The sequence below is a fragment of the Oryctolagus cuniculus genome, chromosome 8 (assembly GCF_964237555.1).
Source record: "Oryctolagus cuniculus chromosome 8, mOryCun1.1, whole genome shotgun sequence".
NCBI classification, from domain to species: domain Eukaryota; kingdom Metazoa; phylum Chordata; class Mammalia; order Lagomorpha; family Leporidae; genus Oryctolagus; species Oryctolagus cuniculus.
Genome location: NC_091439.1, coordinates 37,013,055 through 37,038,998, shown reverse-complemented (window position 1 = coordinate 37,038,998; position 25,944 = coordinate 37,013,055). Strand labels below are relative to the sequence as shown.

Genomic DNA, 25,944 nt, shown 5'->3' with positions numbered 1-25,944 from the left:
GGGGACTAGAACCCAGAGTACTGGCACCACAGGCGGAGGATTAGCCAAGTCAGCCGCGGCACCGGCCCTCTGTTTTATTTTTTTAAATCACTGTAAGTAAAAATAATTTGTCATAGAACTCTTGTTTAATATATCGTTTGATGAAAGGTGCATGTTGCTGTTTTTCCCCAAGTAGAATTAAAATTGGAGATTTCTTTCAGTCTTTTTTTTTTTTTTTTTTTTGTGAGTTCATTCTTTTAAGAAAAGTTCCAAGGTTAGCAGTTAAGATACTTGTTTCCCACAGTAGTATGCGTGGATTCAGTTCTCAGATCTGGCTTCCCGGCTTCCCACTAATGCAGACCCTGGGAGGCTGCAGAGATGGCTTAAGTGATTGGGTTTCTGCCACCCACATGGATGATGTGAATTGAGTCTCACTCCTGGCTCCAGCCCAACCGTGGCTGTTGCAGGCATTTGGGAAAGGTGTTTCTTTCTCTCGTTTTACCTCTCAGAATGAGAGGAAGGAAATAAAGCTGGAAAGAAGGAGAGAGGAAGGAGGGAAGAGAAAGCTGGGAGTGAGGAGGAGATAAAAAGTTCCCAGGTTGCTCAAAGTGCTGTAACCATTAACTATCATAATGCCGGGGTGGTCACACTGGCAGAGCTCTCTCAACTAACATTTCTAGAGCATCTAAACTTAGTGAAGGCCTTGCTGAGTCTCCATGGGGCAGCCTGAGAAGCTCCTGCTCACTCTGCATGTATCTTCTTCCCTGTTAGATATACTATCAAGGAGAAGAAAGAAGGAAGGGAGGAAGAGCAGAGCCCAAGGCCCTAGCATTTCCATCTGTTTCACAACTCTAAAGACAACCAGGTGACACCTAGTAGTTGCACTGAAGGAGAGGAACTTTGAATTTAAGGAACACCAGTCTTTCATAAAGAGCAAGGGTTTGGGGCCAGCGTGGTGGTGTCGTGGGTTAAGCCACCTCCTGCAACACCAGCAACCCACATGGTTGCTGATTTTGAGTCCCCACTACTCCACTTCTGATTCAGCTCCTTGCTAATGCACCTGCAAGGCAGTGGAAGATGGCACAAGTGCTTGGGCACCTGCATCCAAGCTCCTGGCTCCTGGCTTCAGTCTGACTCAGTCCTGGCTGTTGAGGACATTTGGGGAGTGAACCAGTAGATGGAAGATTTCTCTCTCTCTCTCTCTCTCTCTCTCTCTCTCTCTCTCTGTAACTCTGTCTTTCAAATGAATAAAATAAATATTAAAAAAATTAGCTTTAAAAAAGAAAAAAAGAACAAGGGCTGATACTAAGATATTGAGTAATACATTGTCCTCATGCTGTGCAGCAAGCAAATTTGACCTCTGCTTTAGCAGAGATGTCCAAGGCCGTTTACTACAGAAACATCCAGGAAAGGACATTTTAGAACAAAGATTCTTAGTTTCTCTGCCTGAAGATATATAGAATGCAAGAGACCCATGGAAAATCGTGGAACAGCACTGTTTTATGTGTATACATGTTTATTATCTGTCCTCCCCAATCAATATTAAGCTCTTGAGGATAGAGATTTTTGTGTGTTTTGTCAGTTCTGTGTCTGAAGTGCTGAGAATAGTGTCTGCAATATAATAGGAGCTTAATAAATAATTTTTGAATGATTGATTGAACATGGATTATTTGATGAGAAAAATAATTTTATAGATGTAAATTTCCATTAATATAGCTACCTGGTGTTTTGGTATTACTTTATACTCAGAAAGCGTTCTTATTTTAACATTGATCTTTATTTTATTACCAAATTTGATAAATGTACACATTTAAAGAAAAGCCATGGAAAAGATTATTTTTCATTGAAACTTGCTGTGTCATTTGATATGGTTGAGGATTTTAAATCAAAGAACTGTATGGAAACACAGATCAATAATAGCAGTAAATACCACAGCTGTTGAGTTACGATGTGGCACATGGATTTAGTTACAATTTCAGCTTAAGTTTTTGTATGTGTGTGTGTGTGTGTGTTTTTACTGTAGGTCTAACCCGTTAGATTCAGTTTTGTTGAGTGCAATACTTAGTTTATGCTACAAATTTTCCATTCATGTTTTGGGTTTGCATAATTCTCCCAGTTGTATTAAGAATGAGAATATTAATCTTTTTAAATATTAATTGGTTGCTTTTATGGTATTCTAGACAGAGAAGGGAAGAAATGGGAGGTTAGCTTTTTTTTTTTTTTTTTTTTTTTTTTTTTTTTTTTTGACAGGCAGAGTGGACAGTGAGAGAGAGAGACAGAGAGAAAGGTCTTCCTTTGCCGTTGGTTCACCCTCCAATGGCCGCCGCGGCCAGCGCGCTGCGGCCGGCGCACCGCGCTGATCCGATGGCAGGAGCCAGGAGCCAGGTGCTTTTCCTGGTCTCCCATGGGGTGCAGGGCCCAAGCACTTGGGCCATCCTCCACTGCACTCCTTGGCCACAGCAGAGGGCTGGCCTGGAAGAGGGGCAACCGGGACAGAATCCGGCGGCCCGACCGGGACTAGAACCCGGTGTGCCGGCGCCGCTAGGCGGAGGATTAGCCTAGTGAGCCGCGGCGCCGGCCGGGAGGTTAGCTTTGACACTAGTTTGTAACCTGGACAAATTTCTGAATATCTGTACTACATTTTCCATCATGCTTTGAGGAGGACAGATAGATACTTTTTTTTTTTAACGTTTTATTTATTTATTTTAAAGGCAGAGACAAGAGAGAGGTCTTCCAGCCACTGGTTCACTCCCCAATTGGCTGCAATGGCCAGAGCTGTGCTGATCTGAAGCCAGGAGCCAAGAGTCTGGGTCTCCCACATGGGTGCAGGGCCCAAGCACTTGGTCCATCTTCTGCTTTCCCAGGCTATAACAGAGAGCTGGATCGGATGTGGAGCAGCTGGGATTCGAACTGGCTTACATAGGGATGCCAGCACTACAGGTGGCAGCTTTACTCACTATGCTACGGCCCAGCCCCAGAATAGATACTTTTTAATATTCTGCTCCTAGGTCTGTTTGGGTTAAGATAGCCACACAGCTGTCTTTTATCATTATTCATTGTGCTTTCAGGGGATGTCCTTGTTGCTGTGAATGATGTTGACGTAACCTCCGAAAACATAGAGAGAGTTCTGTCTTGCATTCCTGGACCTATGCAGGTGTGGACATTCTTTTTCTGTATTTTATGATGTTATGTAAAATTAGTATGTCTTGTATTATTTTCTTTCTTTAAGATTCTGAAAATTATGTATGATGGTGAGTTACATTGATACTTGGTTATTTGAGAAATGTTAGCTCTTGCTAACTTTTTAAAAATATTTTGAGGTATTCTAAAAAGAAAAAATCTGTAGATGAAACTGATCCCATGTAGTGCAGCAACAGCAGTGATAATAAAAACATACAATTACTAACTTGCCACTATAATTACCATATGTACTAATGACAACAGAGTTCCTGGAAGAGACATTTTAAACTGTTATGAAATTTTCTGTTCTTTTAGTTATTAAAGTCACTATTCTTATAAAGTTTCTTAATGTGGTTTTGTTTATTTTGAAGGCTAGTTATTCTGTTTTTAATTTTTTTTTGGTCTCGAGTTAAATCTTCCTTCTGAATTTTTATTTAGCTGCTTAGTGAATTATTTTTCATCCCTGTAGATAAAATCAAATTTCTTTCATAATAAATCACATTGACATTTTGCAATATAGATGACATTTTTAGGTTATTACATGTATTTTGAAAGTGCTCTATTTTTTATTTATGAATAGTCTGTTCTCATTAGCATCAGGAATTAGCTTTCTCTTGGGGCGTCAGGAAGGTGATATGGTTTAGATAGGTTAGAGGATCCATCAGGCAGTGAGGGGATGAAGTTTGTGTTTGTTTTCATCAGGATGAAGAACAGAATTCCTGGGTCTGGCGCTGTGGCATAGCCCAGTAAAACCACTGCCTGCAATGCTGGCATCCCGTATAGGTACCGGTTCTTGTCCTGTTTGCTCCACTTCCTGTCCAGCTCCCTGCTAATAGCCTGGGAAAAGCAACAGAAGATGGCTCAAATGTTCACCCTGGGAGGCAGCAAGTGATGATTCAAGTGCTTGGGTCCCTGCCACCCTTGCAGAAGACTCACATGGAGTTTCTGGCTCCTGGCTTCAGACGAGCCCAGCCCTGGCTGTTGCAGTTATTTTGTTCCCAATAATTAGTAGTCCTACTTTATATATAAAATGAAATCTAAGATATAATGCTTTCCCAAGATACAAAATTAATAACTCAAAGAACTGGCACCCAAACTGACTCCATAGCATGATCTTTCTGTTTCACATACAACCTATATGGATCTTGGTATTTGTGCCCACTTGTTCTTCCAGGGCCAAAACTAATTGATAAGGACTTGTCTCTGAAAAAGCTGTTGTATTCAGTTTGCATTTGTGGCATTTGAAACAGTTATTCAAGCATTAAGAGAAGAAGAGTGTTGAAGAATGTCACAGAAGAATTTTTACCATTTTAATCTGGGAATACCTAACGGTACCATTTTTTGTGTATAATCAGGATATAAAAGTGGTCCAAAAGCTTCTTGTAATCCAGTAGAAGATGGCCCAGGAGATTAATGTGGTAAAGAGATCACCAGGGAGAAGGAGGTCAGATTCAACCTTGTTCTGAACAAGTTTCCAAAGTCTTCTGGGTTCCAGTTTCCTCATCTATAATTAGAGGGGATCTGAGAGGACAATCTCTGAGCCCAATTCCAACTCTGCAGTTCTCTGTTTGCTTTTTAAATAATTTCTGTTATAAATAGATTCAGAATACAGAATGAGGCCCAGAAGCAAAGCCTGTGTACTTAGTGAACTACAAAAAACCCAGATCTTTTTTTTTTTTTTTTTTTTTTGATAGGCAGAGTGGACAGTGAGAGAGACAGAGAGAAGGGTCTTCCTTTTTGCCGTTGGTTCACCCTCCAATGGCCGCCGCGGCCGGTGCATTGCGCTGATCCGAAGCTAGGAGCTAGGTGCTTTTCCTGGTCTCCCATGGGGTGCAGGGCCCAAGCACTTGGACCATCCTCCACTGCACTCCCGGGTCATAGCAGAGAGCTGGCCTGGAAGAGGGGCAACCGGGACAGAATCCTGCGCCCCGACCGGGACTAGAACCCGGTGTGCCGGTGCCGCAAGGTGGAGGATTAGCCTATTGAGCCATGGCGCCGGCCTCAGATCATTTCTTTTAAAGCCAGGTTTTCACATTTTGTAAAACAGTCATCTTAAGTTATTCAAAAAGTTAATATTATGAAAGAAAAAGGCCTACAGAACTATTCTAGTATAAGGCAAAGTGACATACAGTAGTCATGTGTCACTTAATGATAGGATATATTCTGAGAAATGTGTCATTAGGCAATCTCGTCACTGTGTGAACATCAGGGAACATAGTCACAGAAAGCTGGATGGTGTGTATACCCAGAGTGTGTGGTGTACCTGCTCGGGATAGCCTGTTACTACTTAGGACCATGATAACAAAGTGGCGTAGGCTTAAAATCAGACCTAAGAGAAAATGATACAATGAAGAGGTGTAGTAAAAGACTGCATTATGAGGCTGCTGTGGGTGTAACACAGAATAGTAAAATTAAAATATAAATGGGAATACACTCTAATGATAAAAGTATAGTAAATAGCAGTAACAGTCATTGATTATCTTTTTTAAGAGAGATTTATTTATTTATTTGAAAGACAGATTTACAGAAATACAGAGTTAAAAGGAGAGAAAGAGAGAAAGAGAACTTCCATCCTCTTGTTCACCCCCAAATGGCTGCAGTGTCCTCGGGCTGGGCCAGGCCGAAGCCAGGAGCCAAGAGCTTCATCCAGGTTTCCCATGTGGGTGCAGGGGCCTAGGGACTTGGGCTGTCTTCCTCTGCTTCCCCAGGAGCATTAGCTGGGGGCTAGATCTGAAGTTGAACAGCTGGGACTTGAACCGGTGGCACACATATGGGATGTTGGCAATGCAGGCAGCAGCTTATCCCACTACGCCACAGTGCCTGCCCCAACAGTCATTTATTTTTATGTCTGTACACAGATTGCATAAGCTATACTTTCATGCAGCTGGTGGCACAATAGATTTTTTTACACCAACATCACCACAAATATGTGAGTCATGTGTTGTGCTATGATTTGACATTGTGATGACTGAGTCACCAGGCAATAGGAGGTTTTGAACTCCATTATAGTCTTATGGGATCACTGTCTTTATATGGCTTCATGACTGTAAATATAGTCAGTAATCCTTGATTGATCCTGGACTGCAGTGGGGAATGGCAGTATGGGCACAATTGGGAAAATCTGAACTTGAATTTTATTAGATAATAGTGTTGTATTTAATGTTAAAATTCCTAAGTGTGATAATTATATTATAGTTGTATAGAAGGATGCCCTTATTCTTATGAGACAAATATTTCACTTAGGGATGAAGCATGGAAATATCTTCAAATAATTTTGAAATAGTTCAGCTCCTCAATTTTTTTTAGATATCTGGGGAGAGAGGGGGGAATGGAGAAGCGCAGGGAACAAGGCTAGAGAAGAGATGGAATGAAGCAAATGCTGCAGCATATTAACACTGATGAAGAATGGATGAGGGATATATGGGTGATCATTACATTCTTATAACTTCTCTATAGGTTTGAAATATTTTAGAAATTATAGATTTTTTTTAAAAATTCAGAAATTTAAAGTGACAGTACAAGTACCCTTCTAATGACTGACTTTGGTGACCTTGATCCCTGGCTGCAGCTCTATACACTCATTTATTCCACATGCACACAGGTGTGCATGCAGCACATCATACTGTCTCCTAGCATCATCAGGGAGCTTGGGTCCAAGGTGTATTTGACAAGGGTTGATCTCATTGAGCCTTGGGCCATAGCTGCTTTTCCCACTCCCCCCCCCCCCCACTTTTTTTTTGACAGGCAGAGTGGACAGTGAGAGAGAGACAGGGAGAAAGGTCTTTCTTTTTTTTCCGTTGGTTCACCCCCCCAGTGGCTGCTCCGGCGGCATGCTGCGGCTGGCACACCGCGCTGATCCAAAGCTAGGAGCCAGGTGCTTCTCCTGGTCCCATGGGGTGCAGGGCCCAAGCACTTGGGCCATCCTCCACTGCACTCCCAGGCCACAGCAGAGAGCTGGCCTGGAAGAGGAGCAACCGGGACAGACTCCGGCGCCCCGACCGGGACTAGAACCTGGTGTGCCAGCGCTGCAGGCAGAGGATTAGCCTTTTGAGCCACGGCGCTGGCCCCGCTTCCTTTCTTGGGAGATCAGCCTTCAGATCATTGATTAGTCTTGGACTCTTGGGCTTCAGCTACTTCTTAGGCCTGAAGAAAAGCTCTTATAACTTCTTAAAGAAGATGATACTTGATTGTTTTAGCTTTTATTATTTTCTTGCTATTCAAAAGTGATACTTAAATATACTATGGTAAAATTAAGAAACAGGAAAATTAAAAAAAAATTCTAAAAATTTATAAATGCTTTCTATTCTCAGAACCCAGAAATAACCATCTATTTCAGTATTGTATTTATTTTTAAATATTTATATATTTGGGAGTGGGGAGAAAGAGCTCCTGTCCACTAGTTCACTCCCTAAATGCCTGCAATGGCCAGAGTTGGGCCATGGGCAGTTAGGAACTGAGTATTCAATTCAGGTCTCCCTGGGTGACAGGAACCCAGCCACTTAAGCTATCACTGCTGTCTCCAAGTGTCTACATAGCAGGAAGCTGGAGTCAGGAGCCAGAGATGGGTATCGAACTCAGTACATTCTGGGATGGGAGTATCCTAACTGGTCATATGCCTAGCCAGATGTTAATATTTTAAAGTGGAGGACTAATGTGACCAGATTTGCATTTTAGGTAAACGCACCCTGACTGGGGGAGGGTAGGCCCAGTTGGGTCTGATAAGGTTTGCAGTAGTGCAGAAGGAAGGTGGGAAAGGCCTGAGCAAAGACATTGACTACGGTGGTGGCAGAGGAGTAGATGAGATTTAAGATGCAGGGGAAGTGAAGGAAGCAGTGCTTCCAGTAGGAGGGAGACCGGTCCAAGCTGCCTTCCAGGTTGTATCTTGAGTAACTCAGTGAAGTTGCCCAAGAAAAGAGCATGGATGAGAATTCATTTGCTGAACCGGTTAGACTCAATTCCTTCACATTTTTGACTACGGAATATTGAAAGCATCTGCCAGTTGTGAGCCAGAGAGGGAAGAGGGGACCTTCTGAGAACAGCATGAGTGTTGTGAGAGGGTCAGTGCAGACTGAGGCAGCTGCAGGACGACCAGTCTCCACGGCTGCTTCAGAACCTGAGAGCCTGAGAGAGAGTCTGTTTGGTAGATGCTAAAGAACCATTGCTCCTGAGATAGGGTGGGTTGAAGACGGAGGTAGGAAGAGGGGATAGTTAAACCATGAAGTGATTTGGGAAGTGATGAATATAGAGAGCATGTCCTTGGGCCTGAGGAAAGTGCATCATGTCCTGAACTGGAAAGAAGGACAGATTGCACGAATACAAGAGAGGCCGCAGCGGAGGGCTCATGAACTTTGGCATGGGTGAAAATCTGTGGAAGAACGGCAGAAAACCCTTTATAAGAAAGTTTCATATAAACCAACTTACATTAGGGGTTGCTTAATAAAAGTGTTTTCCTATAAAACGTGCCATATCCTTAATATTTATGTATATCAATCCCTTTTTAAAAAAACAGCTCTTAACTCAGTTTGGTTTTTTGGTCTTAGCCTTTTTCATTTTATCAAGGCAACCAGATTTCCTGACATTCACAGCTGCTTAACATATGAGCTTTTAAAAATGTCTTCTCTAAAGTATAATTATCTTTGCATTATGTGCCAGCTTCACTGAAATCAGAAGAATGGCAGCTGAAAGGGTTCCTTAAAGAATTTTAATGGTCGGCTCTGTGGTGTGTGTTTTTGTTTGGGTTTTTGTCATGGTGAGGGGATTAGGTCCCTGCCCCTCAGAGAAGAAGCCATGTCTTTTGCCAAGGATAACATTAAAGTTAGCTTTCAAGTACATATGTCATTCCCCACCAGGCATAGCAAACCAGTCTTAACTGTGGGGTTGTTGTTGCTGCCTAAAGCAAAATTGGTGAATTTGTGTGTTTAACTCATTTGCTTTTCACACTTTCGGTGGGTTACACCCTATCTTTTGACCTTTCCAACTGTGAGAATGTCAGCTGGGAGAGATGTCCTCACTGTCCTACGACACATTTCCTCCTCCGAGGCCCACACCTCCTCCTTGCTCACTGTTCCCACTCAGCTCTCAGACACACACCCCTGCACTCCCAAGCTCATCTGCCACCATCCACCTCCCTAGAGTTTCCCTCATCTTGTGCCTCCTCCAGTCAGATTTCTCCTCCACCTCTACCTGTGCTCATAGTTGTATGTAAACTTACATATACATTTATTGAGCCATCCCCACTAGAACAGATACTGCCCTCAGAACAGTCTCTCAGGCCATATTAGTGCTTCTGAGTAGTTTGTCTGGATCAAAACCTCACACCAAATATTCTGTTTCTCATCCTTATGTAATGATTTCTAAAACAGTATCTCTAACTCTTTCTCCTCTTAACCTCTTATTCATTTTCATCAGACAGTAGACCTTGATTGTTCTCATAGTCTCTGTAATTATTTTTTAAATATTTATTTATTTGAGAGGCAGAGTTACACTCAGAGAGACAGAGAGAGAGAGAGAGAGAGAGAGAGAGAGAGGTCTCCCATTCACTGATTCATTCCTCAGATGGCTGCAATGGCTGGGACTGGGCCGATCTGAAGCCAGGAGCCAGGAGCTTCTTCCAGGTCTCCCATGTGTGTGCGGGGGCTCGAGCACTTGGATCATCTTCTACTGCTTTCCCAGGCCATTAGTAGAGAGTTGGATCGGAAGTGGAGCAGCTGGGACATGAACCAGCGCTGGTGGAGGTTTAATCTACTTTGCCATGGCCCTGGCTCCAGTCTCTTCAGTTTTTATTTAGCTTGCTGTTTCCTTACCCCTCCCCCCATACACTAATTTTCTACTCAGCCTTTTTGGATGCAGTGTTCTAAGACCAAGGGCCCATTTTTCAACGTCAGGTTTATAGAAAACAAAAAATTTAGTTAGTATTGATCTCCATTTGAAATTACATTAAATGTTTTATAAATGAACATGATCATCAGGCTTTAGAATGACTTTATGAAAAATTTCTCCTCTCTATCTAAAGTACTGGTAGCCGTGACCTATTTTACCTTTACTCTCAATTCTTACATATAGTTGAATTTAGGCCCCTTGTCTTTTTTCATTTCTTTCCTCTCCTCTCTCCTTCCTGCCCTCCGTCCTCCTCCTCCCCTCCCCTGTTCTCCTCTCCTTTCCTTCCCACTTGTTTACAAAATAAAATCTTAGACTCAGAAAATATGAGCTTCACTCACTTTTGGTACATAAAAGTAACTTGTACTCCTGAAATGTCATAGTCAGCTACAGATAAAACTGAATATAGCATAAGCAGTCACTCCTTTCCAACAAAGAAAGGAGTATCTGTATTTTTTTCTACTAGAAGGCTTTCTTCATAAAGGCATTTATTTTATAGTATCATGTGAATGAATAACAGTGAATGGGTAGGTGGAGTTATAGGTAATATTTTTAAGATATTTAACTTTTTAAAGAAAATATATAAATAAATAAAGCTCATTTAAAAAAGATTTATTTATTTATTTGAAAGAGTTATAGAGAGGGTGAAGCAGAAAGAGTAACAGAGAAGACGAGGCAGAGGCAGAGACACAGAGAGAGAGGTCTTCCATCCACTGGTTCACTCCCCAAATGGCCACAACAGCTAGGGCTGGGCCAGGCCAAAGCCTGGAACCAGGAGCTTCATCTGGGTCTCTCATGTGGGTTCAGGGGTCCAAGAACTTGGGCCATCTTCTGATTTCTCAGACTCATTAGCAGGGAGCTGGAAAAGAAGTAGAGCAGCCGGGACTCAAACCCATATGGGATGCTGGCACTGCAAGTGATGGCTTTAATACCTGCTCTGCCACAGCACTGGACCCTAAAGCTCATTTTTTAAAAAGAATGATAATGCTGTGTTCATTTTTATCATATATTTAAATTCAGCCTTGAAAATGATTTACAATAATTTATTTAAAAATAGGTATTATTTCTGTGTCTTAGAAATAACTTTTAAATATTTCCCCCAAAAAATATAACTTATAATATACAAACAATTTTATCTGCTTTTCAGTATGACTATGCTTCATTATTCTTGATCAAGCATGAATTTATTTTTTGGCTTTTGAAATTTGATTATATTTTAGAAAAGAATCATTGGACTTTAATATTTAAATGGAAGTTTCTATGGATCAATACTGTTAGAATGTCCATTTTACTCGTGTGTATTCTCATGAGATTTTTAGACATCAAGAGTACTTTGTTTTCATATAGCTTCTGATGATGTCCTGACTATACAAAATTAACTATATTGATTGAAAACTTCTTTTTGAGACACATCTGGTCCTTTCTTGAAGTAAGTGAGTTGTCTTTGGCCAACTGGCATCCAGACAAACGTCTCCTTTTTCAAAGAAAGGTAATTGAGAAGTGGAAGCTACCTTTCAACGACTGGAAAATGGCCACATTCTGGACTCTTACCAATCCTGACAGCAGGCCATGAAATTAAACCTGTCTTGATAAACCGGTAGTCTCCTCAGGGCGATAGTCCACTGTCCAGCATGCTGATACTTGTTTATCTTTGACCTTTGCTCTAAAGGACCACAAAGAATGTCTGAGAGAAGAATATTGAAATACTACCTCATTTGAAAAGACAGCCAGCTGGTTGTGAGAGGTGGCTCTTAATCTCTTTATCTCCCCCAGATGTGTCAGTGCCATGGCATTCATAATGTATCATTAACTCTTACACTGTCAGATCACTGTTTGCTCACAGTGATTACACTTAAATAAATGAATTTTGGGACAGTGCATTATATATTCCTATTCAAGAGATGTTTACAATGATAGGTCACTCACTGTTTTAGCAACTGGAGATACAACTGTGTAGAGAGCATACTGCCCCTGCCATCAGGAACCTTCCCTAGGGTGCTTTATGTGTACTGTGCATGCCTGAGTGTGTGCACAGATCCTTGTTTGTAAAACTTGCAGCTCATTTTCCTTTGTTGAAAAATCAACCAGTTGTTTTCATTTTTTAAAGGTGAAACTGACATTTGAAAATGCATATGCTGTGAAAAAGGAAACAGCCCAACCAAGACAGAAAAAGGCCCAGTCAAGTGCAAACGATTTAGTCCAGCTTCTGTGGGGAGAGGGGGCTGATGGTGTCCTGCAGAATGCCCTGAGCACCCCTCATATCGTTATGTATCTCACACTTCAGCTTGACTCAGAGGCATCTAAGGAAGAGGTGAGTTCCTCTCTAAAGTATCTTCCCAGGGAATAATGAACAGCTTAAAAAAATGTTTTTAAAGATATATTTATTTTACTTTAAAGGCAGCTGGGGTGGGGAGAGCTGAGAGAGGTATCTTCTGTCCACTGATTCACTCCCCAAATGGCCACAATGGCCATGGCTGGGACAGGCCAGAGCCAGGAGCCAGGAGCTTCTTCTGAGTCTGCCAAGTGGGTGCAGGGGCCCATGCATGTGGACCATTCTCTGCTGCTTTCCCAGGCGCATTAGCAGGGAGCTGGATTGGAAGTGGAGCAGTGTGGACATGAACCAGCACCCATAAGGGATGCCAGCATCTCAGGTGGCAGGTTTACCCACTATTCCACAATGCCAGCCCACAAATGTTTTGAATTATTACTTAGGTTCACATTTTGTGTCTGTTTAGTCTATTCATAATTAAGAGAAACATTGAAATCTTCCACATTGATAGGGATTTGTCTGTTTTCTCCTCCAGTTCTAAATATTTTTTCTTTATATATTTGAGACAGTTTTTTGTCATCTGTATCTTTATGGTTTTGATGTGTCTCTCATAAATGTAATTTTTATCTGTCAATCTTTAACTTCTAACTGACAAGCTCAATGAAACCATTTTTATACAGTATAGATATATTTGTTTCTGCCACCTTCTTTAGAAATTTCTGTTTGAATTGCCTTTTTTGTAACATTTTTCTTACCTATTTTTGACTCCTTATATCATTATTATTCCTGTTATAAACTCTAATTTTTAAGTTATTATTTGTCTTAACAGATTCTAAAGTTAAACCCTATCTTAACCCCTTTTCAAAATGACTCAAGGCTCCTAATACATTTTTTTTTTAAGATTTATTTATTTATTTGAAAGTCAGAGATACACAGAGAGAGAAGGAGAGGCAGAGAGAGAGAGAGATCTTCCATCCGCTGGTTCACTCCCCATTTGGCAACAATGGCCGGAGCTGTGCCGATCCGAAGCCAGGAGCTTCTTCCAGGTCTCTCAGGCGGGTACAGGGGCCCAAGGACATGGGCCATCTTACATTGCTTTCCCAGGCCATAGCAGAGAGCTGGACTGGAAGAGTGCGAGCAGCTGGGACGTGAACTGGTACTCATATGGGATGCCGGCACTTCAGGTGGTGGCTTTACCCACTATGCCGCAGCACCGGCCCCTCCTAATACACATTAACTCCAGCTTCCCCTCCTCTTTACCTACATGCTATTGTCATCAATATTTTAGTGCTCTTTTTTATGATTCCATAATTTGAGAATAATTTTAGTACCTACTTACTATATTTTATATATTAAAAATGTGTAAACTATTTGTTGTAAAATTTCGTATTTATCTGTTTTCCATTGCTGTAACAAAGTACTTAATGTTAAGTAATGTATAAAGAAAAGAGATGTATTTAGCTCACAGTTCTGGAGGCTGAGAGTGCAACATCAGGTGGCCCCATTGATTCAACTGCTGGCGAGAGCTCCTTGGTTGCATCACATCAAGGCAGGATTGTGAGCAGAAGAGATCATATGGCAAGACAAGAAGCCAGAGAGAGACCAGGGAAAGGGCAGTCTTGCTCTCTAATAACAACCTTCTTGAAAGAAGTAACTGGGCTCCCGTGAGAACTATGTTAATTCCTCCCAGGAGCAATGTTCTCAGTGTTCTGAGTGAAGCTGTTGTGGGCCTCAGCTGTTGAGGCGACCCTGCTTCTGGCCTTCTACCCACCACTCACCACTCCCAGCCGAGGCTCAGCTTGCTTTGTGGTAATGAGAAAGGGAGTTGGACGAGTACAGGGAGCATGCCCTTGGAAAGCTCTACTTGCAAAACAAGTACAGTACATTTTGGCCATGGATCCAGTTTCACAGCGTGACAGTCTCTCAAAGCATCTAATGTTCCATTATGCTTTCCTCAAAAATAAGAACCCAAAAGTTTTCAGCTAATCTACATTTATCTGCTTTATATTATTTATTTACTTTTTTGGGTTTTTTGTTTGTTTGTTTTGGGAAGAAGGAATAGACTCCCATCTCCTGGCTCACTTTCTAAATGCCCACAATGGCCAGGGTTGGGCTTGAGTCAGAGCTAGGAGTTTGAAACACCATCCAAGTGTCCCATATGGGTGGCTGGGACCCAATTACTTGAGCTGCCTCAAGTGATGTCTGCCAGGGTCTATCTTAGCAGGAAGCTGGAGTGAGGAGCCGCAGCCAGTCAGCCAAGCCAGCCACTCTGACAGGGGATGTGGGCGTCTGAGCCAGCAGCCCAGTCGTTAGGCCGAATGCCTGTCGCTCTTTGCTTTTGAAGTCCTTTCAGCCTCCATTCTCAGTGCCAACACCATTTTATCCAAGGGATGCATTTCTTTGGGCTGCTTCATGCATCGACATATAATAAACAATTGAAATGGCAAAGAAGGGATTTAGTTTTACATATTGTTGTAATTTTCTTTGTTGTGAAAAATACATGAAGACCTACAGCAAATAATTCTTATTTCTGAAGAATTTCTGGTGTGTATTACTGGTAGCTTATTATCTCTAAAAGAAAAGAGACATTTAAGCATTTATTACAGAAAACGTAGGACAAATTTATGAGACGATAACAACCTGAATCTTTCTGGGTGTTTTTTTGGAGCAGAATCCTGCGAAGACCTTTTGTCATCCTTGCCTTTCTTTCCATGGGAAAGAGTGTAGATATTTGTCCAATGAATAGGTTTCTGTCTGTTGCCAGCCCTGTATCAACATTGTAATGAAGAGGAGCTTTTTATTTTCATTGAACAGAGGAGAGGCTGCTGCAATTGCATGCCACTAACAAGTGCTTAAAAATACAGCTAATTAAACCAGCTAGGAGTAGTAGAGCTTGCCAAGTCTTTAATAGTGAAGCTTTTATGGCTAGAAGAGAGACTTTCTCAAGTGACCTTTTTTTATGGGTGTGACTTGTTTTACAATGAAATGTCATAGGGTCATTTGGTTTTCTGGGAGTTACATATTTAATAAAAGCTTGTCTTCTTCAAGTTAAAGGACTATAAACTGTGATATTTCAAATAATTAATCAAAGGGTATATGGTTGTTTGTTTAAAGTTGTGTTTGATATTTGGGCTAACTACAGTAAAATTATTTATTGGCCAGGGTTTACATTTTATTAGGTAGACACAAAAGAAGATACTTGCCGTTTGACTTCATTTCTAGAGATAAAATAATGTTTGGTAACTATTCTTACACTAGAAATGTTGCAAGAAAATTCATATTGTAAGGCAGTGTATTTTTGGCCAACATCTTCTATTGTACTTTGAATATATTGAATGTGCTTAGTAGGTATATAAAGCTGATGTGTCTAGTTTCTAGTTATTTATTTTTGTCATAATGTAAAAGTCTCCAAGACATGAACTCCATGTCATGTAATTATTTCTTGTATAGAAAGACACCAAAGCAAGGTTTAGAACACTTTTGGGTGGGGAGTGGGGAGCCATGAAAAGATATTTAAGTAATTTAGATTTTCAGTTGTGGCTACATTAATTTATGTATGTAGTCATTATACTGTACCTGGAAGCTACTCTGGGTTCAGCATGGTTTCTATCTCGAAAACTTTATTTTGCCTGCTTTCTGCTGGCCTTGTGAGGAAGATAGATGTTGCTTCAAAAAAACAGGAAAACGTGATGTGAGAATGTCTCATCTCTTTGTGTTAAAGTCTTAACACAGTGCATGCACATCCTAATCTTGAAATTTATTATTTTATTTCTCAAAAACTGTTTCCTGGGAACATACTCTTCTTGAAGACAGTGAACTGGAAGCTTTTTGTGAATTATATTATGGATCTAGTATTTTCCATAACTTATATTACTTTTTGAAGTTTGAATTCAGATTAATTTGTGGTATGCAGGCCATTTCAAATTTAATATAGATGGCCGGCGCCGCGGCTCACTAGGCTAATCCTCCGCCTAGCGGCACCGGCACACCGGGTTCTATTCCCGGTCGGGGCGCCGGATTCTTTCCCGGTTGCCCCTCTTCCAGGCCAGCTCTCTGCTGTGGCCAGGGAGTGCAGTGGAGGATGGCCCAGGTGCTTGGGCCCTGCACCCCATGGGAGACCAGGAAAAGCACCTGGCTCCTGGCTCCTGCCATCGGATCAGCGCGGTGCGCCGGCCGCAGCGCGCTGGCCGCGGCGGCCATTGGAGGGTGAACCAACGGCAAAAGGAAGACCTTTCTCTCTGTCTCTCTCTCTCTCACTGTCCACTCTGCCTGTCAAAAATTTAAAAAAAAAAAAAAAAACAAACACCAAGTTTAATATAGATAAGATTTTACAATGTCATACTTTTGTTTTCCTGTTTTTACTAATGTGATTTCATTTTGTATACTTACTTCATAAATTTAATTTCAATCTTACTTTGGACTAAACAAATTTATGATGACTTCACTATAGGTGATGAAGATTTTCTCTTTTAAAAGTCAGTATGAGAGTGATTGAGTTGAAGAATCCTAAAAGTTGCATGTGGTGTCTGTGTAGCTAGATTAACACAAGAGGTGAGAATATTTGTATAATAATATGTTAGTATTACAAGCTATTATTAGGAAGGTTAAAGTCTAAAACTATTGTTTGAAATTAGCTGTAATTTTGAATAATCAGTATCCTGTTTAGCATATATTTTATATCATGACCAATTAGCATCTTTAACTCAATTCATATGTATTATTTTAAATGCTAGTTAATGTGCTCAAACTGCAGGCATAGTTCTGTCCTTGTGTTTGAATAAATCTCCCTCTGAAGGTGAAAGGATTCATTTTTTTTTTTCTTAACACAAAATCTGGGCACTGCATGACCAACATGATAGTTGGGAAATTTCAGGGATCTGATCGTGTCTGTTTCCTTTCTTCTAACAGCAAGAGATTCTTTATCATTATCCAATGTCTGAAGCATCTCAGAAGCTGAAAAGTGTAAGAGGGATTTTTCTCACCCTGTCTGATATGCTGGAAAATGTAACTGGGACACAAGTTACCAGGTAACTATTTCTATTTGGCTTTATCTCTGTTTTGTACTTCTTGTTTCTGACAAGTAAAATGCTGAAAAGTATATATTTTACAAATATCTGTGGGTTTTGATTCCTTGTAAGTTATTTCTGGCAGTCATCTATTGGATTTAGCGTGCAGGTTCCCAGTACAGCTGTAGATCTGGATATTTTGGTACACTTTAAGTAACAGCGTTGAGCTAAAATGACCTATATTTATAATTTATAGAAGGTGGTAACTTTGGAGCATGGCATTATTGTGAGTCTTGGCTTTTTCATGTTTTTATTTTGATTGTTAACTTGCTAGGCAATACTTTAGTGTTTGGCGAGAATGACTAAACACTGGATTTTTCAGTTAGTATTATGTACTTATACTTAGGATCATGGAAAAATACATTGCTATTAGAAATTACATTAGGAGGAACATTCCAAATTCAGTGTCATCTGTGAAGTTTATGCAGTGGTGGATGCAAAACTGACGTCAAGTAATTTTTGGAAAGGCAGCACACATACAGCCCATCAGAGGTCCGAATATCAAATCTCCATTGATTTATCAACCTCTGACTTTTTTTTAACAGTGAGAGAGAGAGACAGAGAGAAAGGTCTTCCCTTTGCCATTGGTTCACCCTCCAATGGCCACTGCGGCCGGCACACTGCGCCTATCCGAAGGCAGGAGCCAGGTGCTTCTCCTGGTCTCCCATGGGGTGCAGGGCCCAAGCACTTGGGCCATCCTCCATTGCACTCCCTGGCCACAGCAGAGAGCTGGCCTGGAAGAGGGGCAACCGGGACAGAATCTGGTGCCCCGACCGGAACTAGAACCCGGTGTGCTGGCGCTGCAGGCGGAGGATTAGCCTATTGAGACACGGCGCCGGCCCCTCTGACTTTGAAATGCCATAGTTAACTGGAAGCAGAGGGCCTGCCAAGCTGTTGGTTTTTTTTATCTTCTTTTAAATAAATCTCAGTATTCTAAACAATTTTTTAAATATTTTAACAATTTAGAATTTACAAAGAAAGTTCATTTCAAATTGTAAGGTCCCCATAGTACTGATGAAATATGACATTGAACTTTCTAGGTTTTTACTTTTCCCATCTTCTGGTAAAAATGGTACTTCCATGATTTTACAAGAGGTAGGATCTGTAAGACAACAGAGTTGCTTTATTTTTGTAGATGAAAGCTAAGTTTAACCCTATGACTTTTTTTTAAAAGATTTATTTTATTTATTTGAAAGACAGAGTTACAGAGAGAGGTACAGAAAGAGAGAGAGGTCTTCCATCCACTGGTTCACTCCCCAGATGGCTGCAACTGCTGGAGCTGTGCTAATCCGAAGGCAGGAGCCAGGAGCTTCTTCCGGGTCTCCCACACGGTGCAGGGGCCCAAGGACTTGGGCTGTCTTCTACTGCTTTCCCAGGCCATAGAAATTAGTCCATTTTTAAGAATATAGTACCTGAGGTTCCATCTAGTGTATAATTTTGTATTCAGGCCTCTTTATTTTGTTAGCAGCTTTATTTTTTTTTTAAGATTTATTTATTTATTTGAAAGAGAGAACTGGATGGGAGATGGAGCAGCTGGGTCTTGAACTGGCACCCATATGGGATGCCGACGCTTCAGGCCAGGGTGTTAACTCACTACGCCACAGCGCAGGCCCCTATTCACAGCTTTATTGAGATATAATTTATAGATGATGGGAGTCATCTATTTAGAGTGTATACAAATGATAGGTTGTTAGTATAGTCACAGATAGGTGCAACCATCACCAAAGTCAGTGTTAGAACATTTTTATTACCCCAAAAGGAATTTTGTATTCTTTATCTCTCACCCTGCATACCTTCACAAGCCCTAGGCAGCTATGGATCTGCTTTCCATCAGCATAGATTGGCCTGCTCTGGACATCGAAATGAGGGGAATCATAGAATATGTAGTTATTTGTGACTGGCTTCTTTCATTTAGCATAATATTTTCAAGGAGCAATCCTCCTTTTTAATCTTATTGAAAGATAATGTATGTTTACTGGGCCGGCGCTGTGGCTCACTTGGCTAATCCTCCGCCTTTAGCATCAGAATCCCATATGGGCGCCGGGTTCTAGTCCCTGTTGCTCCTCTTCCAGGCCAGCTCTCTGCTGTGGCTCGGGAAGGCAGTGGAGGATGGCCCAAGTGCTTGGGCGCCTGCACCCGTGTGGGAGACTAGGAGGAAGCACCTGGCTCTTGGCTTCGGATCGGCATAGCTCCGGCCATAGTGGCCATTTGGGGCGTGAACCAATGGAAGGAAGACCTTTCTCTCTGTTTCTCCCTCTCACTGTCTATAACTCTGCCTGTCAAATAAAATCTTTAAAAAAAAAAAGATAATGTATATTTACTGATATTATTGTACTTAATATTTAGATCTTGTTAATGTCTATATATGTGTTAAACACATGGGTAACAGTAAATGCAGTTATAAACTTTTTTGAGGAAACAATAACTTGAAAATTACTACCTCTCAGGGTCAGCGCCGTGGTGCAATAGGTTAATCCGCTGCCTCTGGCGCTGGCATCCCATGTGGCACTGGTTCTAGTCCCGGCTGCTCCTCTTCCAATTCAGCTCTCTGCTGTGGCCCGGGAAAGCAGTCGAAGACAGCCCAAGTCCTTGGGTCCCTGCACCTGCGTGGGAGACCTGGAAGAAGTACCTGGCTCCTGGTTTCGGATCCGCGCAGCTGCGGCCATTGCAGCCATTTGGGGAGTGAACCAACGGAAAGAAGACCTCTTTCTCTCTTTCTCTCCCTCTTACAGTCTGTAACTCTGCCTCTCAAATAAAATCTTTAAAAAAGAATATTACTACTTCAGGAGTTCCTTAGCAGTTCCTTTAAAGTAGTAATTGCAGGCTCATCCTGCGAGGCCTGCGCACTGCTGGGATGGTAGGGCGATGGCGTTCTTCGACAAGAAGCACTAGGGGAAGGTTTGGGTGACAATATCCATTGATTTACAGTCAAACACACCTTTTAAAGGGCAGGCAGAGGGGGCGGAGCTAATTCAAGGCAATACTAGTTCTGTCAGATCAAGCCGATGTTGGCGCTGCTGTGCTTCTCCAATCAGCTTGAAGGTCATGTAGCGCGCATAGTCTTCCAGGTGATCCTTATGGGCCACACCTGGGAGCCGTTTACCTGATTGGTAATTACAAGGCCTTTCAACAGGGAGTGGGGGGTGGGGGATATGTTCCTGGGGCTCCTGCCACCTGCCAACAGTCAGGCCATCCCTGGAGGCATGGTATGTCACGCCCTCCAACCTGCATGGGCTAGGCAGGCAATCCCCCAGCCAGGCACAGGATCACCCACAAGTAATCTTTTTTTTGTAAAGATTTATTTATTTATTTGAAAGGCAAAGTTATTCAGAGATACAGAGAGAGAGAGAGAAAAGAGAGGTCTTCCATTTGCTGGTTCACTCCCCAGAGGGCCGCAACAGCTGGAGCTGTGCCAATCTGGAGCCAGGAGCTTCTTCTGGGTCTCCCATGCAGGTACAGGTGCCCAAGGACTTGGGCTATCTTCCACTGCTTTCCCAGACCATAGCTGAGTGTTGGATCAGAAGTGGAGCAGTGGGACTCGAACTGACACCCATATGGGATGCCGGCACAGCAGGCAGCAGCTTTACCCGCTACACCACAGTGCCAGCCCCTAAACTAGTAATCTTAATGTGATAACAAGAGAGTCTTCTATTTCTCTAAAAGTGTATGCATTTTAACTTTAAGACAAACAAAATGTTCTTTTTGAAAAAATCCTTTATTTATATTTGAGAGTCTACACACTGTATTCTCCTTTTTCTATAGTTCATTGTTGAATCTGTTTTTAGAACACATTTACTTTTAAAACTTCATGAAATGTAATTGAAACACAATAAACTTGTATGTATGCTAGCTGTAGAATTTGATTGGTTTGACATACTCTGAAACCATCATTACAAAAACCTTCTTGAGAACATGCTTAATTCTTTTTTTTATAAGATTTATTTACTTTATTTGAAAGTCAGAGTTACACAAAGAGAGGAGAGGCAGAGAGAGAGAGAGAGGTCTTCCATCCGATGGCTCACTCCCTAATTGGCCGCAATGGCCGGAGCTGCGCCGATCTGAAGCCAGGAGATTCTTCCGGATTTCCTAGGTGGGTGCAGGGGCCCAAGGACTTGAGCCATCTTACACTGCTTTCCCAGGCTGTAGTGGAGAGCTGGATCGGAAATGGAGCAGCCAGGTCTCTAACTGTCGTGCATATGGGATACTGGCACGTCAGGCCAGGGCATTAACCCGCTGCGCCACAGCTCCCACCCCAAGAACATGCTTAATTCTGACATGTGTTTTGGTTCCTTATTTAGATACCTGGGTCTTGCGCTGGATTGTCTTGTCCTGGGATAGGATCACATCTTCCTTTCTTTGTAATCTCCTTACCCAGTCATATTCGTATATAAGCAGTCACAGAAGGTTTTGCTGAATTAATCAGTTGGGTTTCCTTTGGAAAAAAGAATTGCATATAGTTAAATAATGGTAGCAAAAGAACTTAAACATGTTTTCTTCTATACTGGCTCTACCTTTTCTATGATAGGTCTACTTTTATTTGGCAGAGTTATTTGGGTTTTTTATTTTTGTTTTTTAAGTAAGTATTTTAGAATATATTCATACAATTTACTCAGGCCTTTACTTTTTTAAGTATTTTAGAATACATATATCGTACATTTCCTTGCCCTTTCTGTGTCACAGTTAAGAATATGCCAAGAAATTTGCCTATTAATCATACAGTCCATAAATCATAACGTGTAATTTTTTTGGAATGATTTTTATCACAGTATGACATGTAAAGATATTGTGACCTTATTTTGTGTTTATTTTTTCTTAGCTCATCCCTCCTTTTAAATGCGAAAGAAATCCACATAGCTTATTGGAAAGAATCTGACAAGTTGTTGTTAATTGGCCTGCCTGCTGATGAGTAAGTTGAGATTTTTGTTTACCTTGAAAATCATCTCTAAAATTCTGTTCGCAAAGTCCATTTCATGAAAATGTTGATGTTGTCAGAAGAGGAACTCCTGAAATAGGTTTAGGATCTGCAGGTTGCCCGTGTTCATTTGTGCAGAGGGGTTCTTTTAAGGTGGGCACTGTCAATACGCTTCTCTCTTTTGTGGCTGGTACAGAGGTAGCTGAGCTTGTCTTTTGTGTTTTATAGGAGAATTAAGGGTCAATAAAAGGGTATCTTACCCTGATGCTGACCCCATTTGACAAAATAATATGTATTTTCTAAGGTGACTTCTCTAAAGGTATGTTATATTCTCATGAACTCCTTAACTTTTTCGTGGCATTTTTTGAAATATATCTGACTTTAGTAGTTGAAAGTAAAAACAGGATTGACAATCCATAACAAACTGATTAGGAGCCCAGGGATTGGCCCAGCTCTGGCCGGTGTGGCCATTTGGGGAGTGACCCAGCAGGTAGAAGACCCCGCCCCCCACCTTTGTCTCTCAAATAAGTAAATAAATCTTTAAAAAGAAGAAGAAGAAGAAGAAGAGGTGAGTAACTAAAGTCCAGTCCATTCTTGAGAGGAGAGGAACTAATCTCTGCTTCTTGAGGGGAAGAGTATCAAAGAATTTATAGATTTTTTTTTTTTTTTACCATTACTAGGAACTCCAAAGGCTGCTGTGAAAAGTAGCAAAGTAACTTTTTTAAAAAAAATTTATTTCATTTATTTGAAGGGCAGAGTTGCTGAGAGAGAGAGATCTTTCATCCATTGGTTCATTACCCAAATGGCCACAACAGCTGGAGCTGGACCATCCAAAACCAGGAGCCAGGAGCTTCTTCCAGATGCCCTATATTGACAGGGGACAAGGATCTGGGCCACCACCCACTGCCTTTCCAGGTGCATAAGCAGAGAGCTGGATCGGAAGTGGAGCCAGCATTGCAAGTGGCAGCTTTACCCACTATGCTACAATGTGGGCACCAGAAATGACTTTTTTTTTTTAAGATTTTTTTTATTTATTTGAAAGACTGAGAGAGAGAGAGGTAGGGAAAGATAAAGAGATTTCTCATCCACTGGTTCACTCGCCAAATGGCCGCAATGGCCTGGGCTCCCATGTGGGTGACAGGGCCCAAGTATCCAAGCCATCTTCTGCTGCTTTCCCAGGTGCATTAACAGGAAGGTGGATCAGAAGCAGAGCAGACAGGACTGGAGCTGGCACCTAGAAATGGAATGTCAGTGTCACAAGTGGCGACTTAACTCACTGTGCCATAGTGCCTGCCCCCCCCAAATGTTTTATTTTGAAGAGGACTTAAATTTGGACATAAAGAGAGATAATCTGTCATAAAAATGGTATTCAAAAATGTTTAACATGAGAGGATAATGGTGCTGTGACATATGCTAGATGATGATGCTTGCTCTGTAACTGGCTAATTTGCATGTTGCTGTCTAAAGGGGGATTTTAATGAACCCAGCTAGGAGACTTCCCTAGGACAGTTGGTTGAATTAGGAAGAACCAAGGAGTCATTTTAAAAGTGTAGATTTACAAGAATAGGAGAGCATCCAGGATATAACATAATTCAGGATGCAGTGGCAAAACTAAACAAAACACTTGTAATAGCCCAAATGGCAAAAGAGAAGAAGCAGAAAACACAAAAGTAAGATAAAGGCAGCATAGGCAGATAGAGAGGGCGAGGAAGGGCCAGTGAGGGCTCTGAGCAGAGGCTGCTCAGCCACACTGAGGACAGCAGCCGAATCAGGAAAGGTTTGATCCAAAAGCTAAAAAAAAGATCATCACTGTGTGCTCCAGGAGGGGAAGCTCTACCTGTTTCTTGATCTCTGTTACTCAAAATGGAGAGTCATCTTCCATAAATATTTATGTCATACGTCTCCTACAGAACTGGGCTTGATAACTTAGAATTAGCTAGAAAGCCTCCTTTTTTTTTTTCTATCCTGAGTTACAAGTCAAAACCAGCACTAGCCTCCTCTGGCCCTCTCCTGATGCTCATGCTGACCACTCTGGACCAGATTCTTTCCCTTATTCCATCTCATTTCCTGTAACCAGGCATGATAGATATTATTATTATTATTATTATTATTATTGTTTACACTGGAAAATGGAGTATTGAGAGAGCCTGCACAAGCACCTCTTCAGCAGCTGTTCCTCTGTCTGTATCTCCAGCATTGTGAATGTGGTTTATGATTGCACTGGAAGATATCCCATGTGCATGCTGGCGCCCAAGGGCTTGGGCCAACTTCCTCTGTTTCCCCAGGCACATTAGCAGGACCTGGATTGGAAGTGGAGCAGCTGGGATTTACACTGGCACACATATGAGATGCCAGCATCGCAGGCAGCAGTTTAACCTATTATGCCACCTTGCTCACCCCCTAAGCCGCCTCTTGTGAAGCCAGCATCTGATGTGAGTAACAGCATAGTCCTGGCTGCTCCATTTTCATTCCAGCTCCTTGCTAATGTGCCTGGGAGAGCAGCAGTAGATGGCCCAAGTGCTTGGGTTACCACCACCCGTGTGAGAGTCCCAGATGGAGTTCCTGGTGCCTGGCCTTGCCCAGGCCCAGCCATAGCTGTGCAGCCATCTGGGGAGTGAACCAGTAGATGGAAGATCTATCTCTTTTTCTCTATATTTCTCCCTCTCTCTGTCTTCTGCCTTTCAAATAAATAAATCTTTTGTTTTAAAATTTTTATTTATTTATTTATTTGAGAGGTAGATACAGAGAGAGGGAGAGATAGAAAGGTCTTCCATCCACTGGTTCACTCCCCAATTAACTGCAATGGCTGGAGCTGGGTTGATCAAAGCCAGGAGTCAGGAGCTTCTTCCAGGTCTCCAAGGTGGGTGCAGGAGCCCAAGCACTTGGGCCATCTTCCACTGCTTTCTCAGGTCACAGGCAGAGATCTAGATCAGAAGAGGAGCAGCTAGGACGCAAACCGGTGCCCATATGGTATGCCAGCACTGCAGGTGGAGGCTTAGCCTACTATATACCACAACACAGGCCCCTAAATAAATCTTTTTAAAAAAAGAATTTAGTATTTATTTCTATGGGACTAGGTACTACACTATGTATTGTGTATGTGTTAATTTCATTTAATCCTCAAAATCAGCCTGTGAAAGACTTAGTGATTACTGGCACCATTTACAAGTGAAGAAATTCAGTTACTGAAGAGGATTAAAGAATTTGCTTATAAATAACAGTTTGAAAAGTCCCTATTTGCTTCATGCTAGAAGCCCATCTCTCAAGGGAATCAATTGCTGATATAGAATACACCCGTTTTTCACAGCCCTATTCATAGTTGACACACACAGTTTTTATATAAAGTGTAAAGAATGTTTTGCTGTTGTAAGATATATATAATTTTATTTGTTATAATTGAATAGATGTTTTTGCTTTTTTAGTGTTCCACTTCCTCAGCTAAGGAACATGATAGAAGATGTTGCCCGTACCTTGAAGTTTATGTATGGTTCTTTAGATAGGTAAGTACTTTGGACCGAATCTCAAGTTTTAAGTATATGCTGCTATATCACTGTTTGTAGCTAATACTGTTTTTTACTTGGAAATTAGTTATTTTACTGTTCCTCCTCTACCTCCTCCACCTCTTCTCTTATTACTGACTTTTATTTCACAACTCTAGGTAG

General features: G+C 41.6%; 1 protein-coding gene across 2 annotated transcripts in view; it reads left to right on the top strand.

Moving 5' to 3' along the window:
* The window catches only part of INTU (inturned planar cell polarity protein), a 108,600-nt gene that overhangs the window by 36,406 nt on the left and 46,250 nt on the right, over nucleotides 1-25,944 (top strand). For both annotated transcript variants that reach the window (XM_051819869.2, XM_002717241.5), the window contains exons 3-7: nucleotides 3,048-3,133; nucleotides 12,143-12,346; nucleotides 17,213-17,331; nucleotides 22,187-22,276; nucleotides 25,705-25,782. In XM_051819869.2, the coding sequence (XP_051675829.2) occupies nucleotides 3,048-3,133; nucleotides 12,143-12,346; nucleotides 17,213-17,331; nucleotides 22,187-22,276; nucleotides 25,705-25,782 (577 nt within the window). The remainder of the gene's footprint in view (nucleotides 1-3,047; nucleotides 3,134-12,142; nucleotides 12,347-17,212; nucleotides 17,332-22,186; nucleotides 22,277-25,704; nucleotides 25,783-25,944) is intronic.